The sequence below is a fragment of the Bidens hawaiensis genome, unplaced genomic scaffold, assembly GCF_021521415.1.
Source record: "Bidens hawaiensis isolate Kalapana, Puna unplaced genomic scaffold, B.hawaiensis_p1.1 tig00034970_1, whole genome shotgun sequence".
In the NCBI taxonomy this organism is placed as follows: Eukaryota; Viridiplantae; Streptophyta; class Magnoliopsida; order Asterales; family Asteraceae; genus Bidens; species Bidens hawaiensis.
The window spans coordinates 81,037-89,552 of record NW_027496057.1 but is presented as its reverse complement, the minus strand read 5'-3'; the positions used below and the strand labels follow the sequence as shown (position 1 = coordinate 89,552).

General features: G+C 33.7%; 1 protein-coding gene across 1 annotated transcript; it reads right to left on the bottom strand.

Annotated features, from left to right (window-relative positions):
• Nucleotides 1-6,162: 6,162 nt before the first annotated feature.
• LOC143586767 (uncharacterized) lies at nt 6,163-6,891 on the bottom strand. Its single transcript, XM_077068244.1, has one exon. It carries the CDS (start codon nt 6,889-6,891, stop codon nt 6,163-6,165), a length of 729 nt encoding a protein of 242 aa, XP_076924359.1.
• Between the last annotated feature and the right edge of the window lie 1,625 nt (nt 6,892-8,516).

Here is an 8,516-nt window from a genome sequence, read left to right as displayed (position 1 = left end):
TTTTCCACATGAACCCTAACAAAAAACTTCAACATAATTATATATTCATATTTAATGGTTTCTATCAAGATAAAAGCACGCTGAGAAATGTTTCTAAGCTAAAAGTCTTTTATCTTAAGCCTAAATTTTCTGGAAATCATCTTAAACCCACATGTATATATATATGCTTCATAATTAAAGAAATGGAAAACTGGGAAGAATAATATATGTATAATGCTTACCAATGCTTTGTGGATGATGATCTGGTTAACAATAAAACAACTTTTGAACTCTAATTTGGGATCATCAGATTCTTACTCCACCCTCTTTCCACCATTTCAGTCTTCAGTCTCACTTTTACCAAGGTGCTTTAACTTTTAAGATTCTATTTGGTCATCTATGGTCCTTCTACTTAGGTCAATAACACTAGAGTCACCAGTATTAATATCACATATATGACTGTATTCACAAGTTTGTTTGGTTGCTAAGGGTAGTGGGGTTTGATCCGCTCCCAAGTGATCCAATATGTTTATGACTAATAGGCGCTTACATGGCACAAGATTAAGCCTCAGGATCAAGCCCAAGAGGGTGTAGTGGTCCAGTTGATCCGGAGCTTTATTGATTTTTTTTAAACACAAAAATACTAAATTAAAATATTTTATTAAAACATAAATAAAAAGGAAAATAAAAACATAAATTTAAAATACATAAAAATAGCGTTTTCATTTTTTTCGCCAATTCCTTCCGAATACGATCTTATACTTCCTCCATTATCGCTTGGTCGATGACGATAGGTGGCTAAAGTCTTTGGCTAGAAAAGCCAAACTCTTGAACCGGTTTTTTGTGTGTCGAGCTTCACCAATCGAAAGGAGGCTACTTGACAATTCCTTAACTTGTATCTCGGCTTCACCAATCCCGCTTCTCCAGTTTTTTTCCCTTACCTTTGTGGAATTGTTCTGCGGGTTTAGCCGGCTCCGGTTCCGGCTTCGGTTGTGTGTTGATATTACCGTAACCCGAGCCCGACATGGTTTTAAATTTGAGAAACTTAGAGAGGTTTTTTAAATTAGTGGAGAGAAAGGGAGTGAGAATGGTGTGGTATTTTTATAAAATGAGGTTGTTATTAATAGTGAGAATGGTAGGGTTTGTAATTAAAAAAAATACTTTTTTTTAAATATATAGCCAACGGCTATTTTATTTCAAATATATAGCCAACGGCTAGTTTTTTTTTATTGCCCCGCGGTCTCGTCCACATCCCCGCCCCCGTCCACGGCAAGGGTGTAGTGGTGTGCGCAGCGGCCACGTCGTCCCCGCCGGGCCAGCCGCGCCGCGCCCCACTACCCTCGGCCTAACTGCAATATGATTAATATGATAATGACTTGGTCATAATGTTAGGGTTATATTATAAATGCAGGGCTTGGTTAGACTTTTGATGTCTGATCAAATGAAAATTAATGTAACGAGTTTTTAAATCGACTTTTTCTTACAATAATAAAGTGTTTGATCGATGATTTTATCGATTTTCTACCCAAAATGTCACTTATGACAGTGTATGTAACCATTATTCAATGTTTCATAAATCATAATACTTGAAGATGCAATCATTCAATATATATTTATATATACAAAAAGAGTTAATTTTTGTTTGGGTTGGTTGGTTCGTTTTAAACATTTAGTCCAATAGTCAACCTTTAATTAACTGGGTCACTAAGGTTTCGGTTTTTAACCAATTAGATCCAATTGAGTAGTTTATTCTGTTAAGTTGTGTGAATTGACTAAATACCCTTATTTATACAAATATAATAAAAAAATAAATACCCTTCATTTAAAATAATAACAACAAATGATATGAGTATGCCAATACCCGACAGACAATTACCCGATACATACGAGCCATGTAACTGGCCAAGTATGAAACACAATTTTTACTATCAAGTATGAGACCTAGATTGTCAATAGCCAACCTGTTACCTCGCTACATGTAAAGGACTAGCACACGATATCTACCCGAGTGAAGTGATTAAAGCCCGGGTCCATGAAGACCTCTAAGCAAATAATTTCTTAATTTTGGGGGCTTTTGTTCATGTTTTCCCAGTCATTCGGGTCAGTTCAGTCAGGGTTCTGAACCACAAACGCTCTGTCTATTGAGTTCCTTTTTTGCCATTTACAAACTTGACGACCTCTATGATTTATAGATAAAAAACGCATCAAAAGCATGTCATGTTTTAGCTATGAGAGCTTCAAACCAAAAAACTTTGCTATTTTTCACATTTAGCATTACATAATATCCTAGTAATCATTAACCATAGTTTCAAAAATGGTGAAGGACTAGTTTACTTCACATTACATAAAATTCCTAAAGGTCATCAACCATGGTTTCAAAATTTACAATGACCAGTTAATAACATCCTAATTAATTAGCATACATAACATCCTAATATAACATTACATAATTTCCTAATTAAGCATTACATAACATCCTAATTTAGCATTACAAATATCCTAATAACCATTAGCCCGGTAGAATTAAAGCATTAAAACAATCCGATCATAACGAGTGTGGTTGACCCTGTTGTCATTTACAATATCTGCTGAATCAACATCGAAGAGAATAGTGGCACCAAGCTTCGTCAGAACAAACATTTGAGACTCGACATCTTCATACATCCTCTTCAATTGATCTGCTTCACCCAATATATGTTTTTTAGTTATATTAAAACTTTCAATATGAAGTTTGGATATGCTTACTACAAATATTTTCTATTATACATTTGCAGCATATGTTTTCTAGTTATAATAGAATGATTAATATGAAGTTTGAATACAACATACTGGAACTATATTTTGATGTGACGATAATATTGCTTGCATGCTATAGCGATTTCGATTGCAGAGCTGAAATCCCCCTCACAAACTAACAATATTTTTTGAGATGTGTTGTATACTTCTCTCAGTTTTTTGAGATATGCCTCCACTTCTTTTTCCGTTTCCTGTTGCTCACCAATTTCTGTTTCCTTTTTCATACAATACATTCTTCTAAACACTATAACTATAATTAGTTTAAATATTGTCTAAGCTAAAGTAACACAAAAATAAGGGCTCGCAATTCGTGTCTTAACGGGTTTAACAGGTTAGAAACGGAGCGCTTAACACAAGTATCAGACAAGAATATGACTCGTTTAACTACTTTATATGTCATGACTATAAGACAGTTTTTAAGTTTCATGTACCAATAAGGGAAAATGATAGAGTCTAGCCCCCTACTCATTAGTCATTTCAATTATTCAAGAAAATAAAAAATATCTCATACCACACTTTTTTTATTTAACATGTCTTGTCGTGTGTTAAACAGTTGCCGGTTAGAAATTGCATGCATTATCACATTTTATGTCCTGTTATCACAACTAAATTGTGTAACCTAATGTTGTAATAAAGAAAATCATTGATCCCATGATCCAAGTTTATGCATTTAGCTAATTTAATTGCAACTAACGGATGCGTTTAAAATTACAAGTTAAATGCATATAAAGCAATCACAATTTAATTATAAAATCTAATGTGTAGTACACATTTATAAAAACTAAAATCCATGTAATACAATCAGCTATATATTGAACCAAATCAAAATAAATAACAAGCTTCACATCTAGTCCCCAAATTCTCATATCCTGGTGTTTGCTTTTAAAAGAAACTTTCTACTAGGGGGATCATGTGACATTGTATTGTATGTGCAAACGAGCCGAACCGCTCACTAGCTACTTGAGATCAACTCGTAAAAAAGCTCGATTGTGTCGAGCCTAAACGAGCCCATGCTCAAACCCTAAAAGTGCTTGTTTAATAATCGAGCCTGAGCCTAAGCTTCACTTGTTGAGCTCGAGCCGGCTCGTGAGCCTAAACTAGCATGTCATTTTTATAGTTTTCATAATATATAAAAATAACTAAATTATATATATTTGATAAAATCATAAAATTATAGTTGAAAAAAATTATAAAAATAATTATACATACTAAAAAAAATATTAATAAATAATACTAAATAAAAGCCGAGCTAGAGCTTCGAAAACTACTCACAAGTCTGAGCTCGAGCTTGGAAATAGAGATCACAACGAGCCTAACTCGAGCTCGAGTTCTGTGTAAGTTAAACGAGTTGTCAAGCTTGAGCTTTGGAAATAGAGATCGAAACGAGGCGAGCACGAGCCCTACGTAAGTTAAACGAGCCGAGCTCAAGCTCTGCATTTCGTGCTCAGCTCGTTTCGGTCTCTATTTCTAAAACTTGACTCCAGCTCATTTGAGTTTAAGCTTTAGAATTAGAGATCGGAAAATGAGCCGAGCTCGAGTTCGTTTGCTTCTCTATTTGCAATCATATAGTTAGTCATTATGCACAAATATATTTTTACAAATGCTAAAACATAATATAAAATTGTAATATCCAAACAATATTACTAGAGCAAAGAAAAAAAACCACCTGGCCCAACAGAGATGGATTGACCCAAAGAAGTGATCAACTTTTGAACCGCTGGTGGCGAAAACCGGGTTACCTTCACCGGCGGTTCGCGGCTAAGTAAGCAGCGGTTCGATCTGACTACCAGCGATGTTCTCGAAAGCCATGACGCCATTTCAGGATTCAATTTCACGACGCGGCGATGATAAGTTATTATGGATAATATTATTGTAGTCTAAATTTCCGACAACAACTTATATAACACATACATGTGTAATGCGTGCCCTAATATGATTTCTAATAACTACCCTTCTATTTTTCTTTTGTTTCAATCTCTCCCCAAACCTTTCATTCTTCTATTTAACTCTTTTTTTTTAGTCTGATTTCATCCGTTCCAAGTTCTTTGACGTTTCAGCTCTGACTCAAAAACCCAGTATTCCATGGTTTGTTTGACAAAGTTTTTCATTGTTTTTTTTATTAATTATTGATTGGTGTTGAAGGGGTTGGTCTAAAGATAAATGAATTGTGTTCTTTAGAGTTTTCATATTCAATGTATCATTTCTAAATCCAAAATTACATTGAACAACATTACATTTTCTCTCACTTTACTAATTACATAATATTTTTATACATTTATTACCTTTTCTCTTTCTTTCACTCACAACCACTTTCCATAAATATTAAAAAATTATAAGAGTTATACAATAATTTTTCAAATATACAAAAAAAAAATCACTGTATTTATCTCATATAGTCAAACATCCTAAACCACTCCCAAAATTATAAAAAAATCTACTCATCAAATTTGATGGTTTGAATATGAATGCTCTTATTACCTTAAACTAGCTATGCAAGAAGATGAACCACGAAGAATTCGATCAATTTTTAAATAAAAAGCTTTGTAAGTAGTTGCAAAGACCAAATATGAGCTACATACCACTTTGTGTGTTTACTATTGAACTTATTCGATCAAGTGACTCGAGCACAATATTATAAAAGTCTTATACGACTTTTTTTTATTAATATTAAACAAGAATGAGATATTAACTAAATGAAAAAAAATGATAGTTTTATATAGCACTCACAATAAACTTTTTGAGTAGTTAAATAACGTTCAACCACTCCTTCGGTTTCTCTTACCCTTAACATATGATACTAGTGGTATTTTAAAGCGATGGTTCACATTCCAAAACAGGGATATCTAATGCATGCACAAAGAGTTAAATTTTTTTTGAAAGGCCGATATTATTAGACTAGTGGAGAGTTATGGGACAGTTTTATGGCTCATAACTTTGGGAAACACAGCCCCTTCAAGTTATGGGGTTTTTTTTTGCAAGTTATACACAAAACGCGATAATGGCATCAAAATCGAAAGAGAAACGTTACTTTTTTACCTTTAAGAATAAAAAAAAACAAATAAACAAAGTTATGTAGAGTTATGACTACACTTGTTTTTTGTAAAAAGCCATAAGCGCCACGTGACGCATAACGTTCAGGGACGGGGCTTTATGATTCATGGTCTTATGCTAGATATAACCGTATAAGCAACTCTGTGTATTTTAAATTCACTTCCAAAAGCATTAAGACAATACGCTAACTATCAAAACATCATTTTTGTATAACCAAGAATTCAAGAAACATGACAAAACAATATCGAACATATTCTAACAAAATTTCAGTCATGAGATTCAAAACACGTACCACTGATTAAACATGAAACTAAAAGGACCAAAACAACCAAACAATTAATCCTTGGAAACAAACAACTCATTCTTATCAGCCAAACCCTTTGCTAGCTCATCAGCAGACACATCTTTGCTCTCATCTTCAAAAAAACACACCATACCATTCTTAATATGATTCATCTCCGCCGTTGCAAGGTCTAGCTCCGGCTCGCCAACATCCTTACACGCATTGTTACACACATCCACAATCTTCTTGAAAACACCAGCATCTGTCAACCCAACAGCTCTTAAAAAACCAACTCTAGACTCATCATCATATGGTACCTTATGAACTCCAGCCTTAGAACACTCAACTTGACTTAAAACCATTTCTCTCAAACTCCTCTTATCATCCGGGTTGACCAGCTTTCCCAAATCAACCATATATGCAGCATGAGCATACACATAAGCTTTCCTCAAATCAGGGTCACAACTCGTCGGAATCAAACCGCAAAAACCAACATGCTTCATTGCTTCGGGTAGTTGCTCAGAAGCTAAAACAGATTTAGCACCATTCTTTACAAATGCGTGTTGTTTAAACAATAGAAGACTTGCCACATGCGGGAAACAAATAATAGCCCGAACAAACGTTAACTTATCACTTTGCAAACGAACCTTTTCAGCAATCGATGATCTAAGGGGAATTTTATAAAAATAAGCAAGTTTAACAATTTTTTCAGCACCACTACTAGCTGTCTTTTCAAGCTGATCTCTTCTAATGTCACCACGTTTGAGCCCAACGGCAACCATTTCATATATATCCTTACTTGTGTCAGTCGGCGTCGTCCTCTTAGGATGATTTGAACGTTAACAATTTGCTGCAAGATTCCACCAAATTCAAATCCTCTACAGGTGCAAAATAAGCTAGTAGTGACTCAAGTTCTTCACTGCTTTCGGAACCGAAACCAAAAATTTCATCTTCATAGAAATTATCAGTATCATATTCGATACTATCTGAATACAGGACAAACGATTCTACTGCTTCATTAATAGCATCGATAAACATATCTTTATTCGGTCCATCAAAATCAAAAAGATGTGAAAATTTACTCATGTCAAGCTCTTTAGGGGCAAAAGATTTTAGCAGTGGTTCAAATTCATCATCTTTGATTATAGCATCATCCACTTCAACATATTTAGAATCATCCGAAGCAGCACATTTTTCAGTCTCTTGAACATGTTCACCATCTTTGCCAATTGTAAGCTGATCTGTTTATCATCAGCCATGGTTTTCTTGACCACCTTGTGATCTTTCTTTGCTTTAATTTTGCCTGGAAGCATGAGCATTTTTGACAGTCAAATATGTGTACGTCTATGTAAGCTAGCTTTTGCATGGCTATTATAAAATTTCAGACTTTTTATCTCACTAGAAACTATTAAACAGATTGAGGTTAAACCAATATGTAGGCACCTCAAAACAAAACAGTTTTAGACCAAATAAAAACTAATTTTGGGAAGATTTAGAGACTTCTTTTACAGTTAAATGTTACAAAATAAAAAAAAAATATAAAGAGGCAAACAAACAAGAGCAAAAGAAATCTGAAAAAATCAAAAAATAAAGAAATATGTTGACATTTAAGTTACTGAAAAACAATAAAAAAATAACATGCCATTAAAAGTTCAAATGCATCACTTTATAATACATTCATGCTATCAAAATACAAGTTTAATTTAGAACAAGTAAAGAAATAAAACAAATTAGCAGAAGACAAGAGGACCTCTCTACCTCTTCAAATAAACCAAAGGGTTGTGGTCTTCTTTCATGCACTAACCAACTGTTTATATAAAGCTCAAAGTTATAAGAATGGTCCTCTATCCTTTTAACATATTCACTTTGGTAGTTCTAAGTTCTAACTAGCTTTTGTTTTCACAACAGCTACTTATATTAATTAAGTCATTCTTTCTCATAATTACTTGAGTTCTTTAAAGCTTAGAAGGTGATAGGTAAGGTAGCACGTGTCGATTTGATTATGAGTAAATATTACATTTACATAGAATAGTTTCGATTTATGTATTCTGTTTCTGTTTAGGTTTTTGTTTCCATATTTGTTTTGTGTCGATGGTCAAACTTTTTTTTAATGGCATCTTGGACTAACAAAAAAGACAATCAACTTGAAGTTAATTGGATAAAGATATGTTGGTACTTGTGGGATTTTAAAGCAAAAGCTACTTCACATTCCAAAACGGTATTTTTGAGAGTTCTAGCCATAATCCATTTAATATTTTAGTGTGAAATTTTGAACAACTTTAATACCATTAATTACATTACGACTCGTGACTAGCTTCAACCATCCTTCAAATGGGGGCTTGACTGATTCTACGAAAATATTTTTCAAAAAGAAAAACTTAGTAAACACAACGAAACATTATTGGAT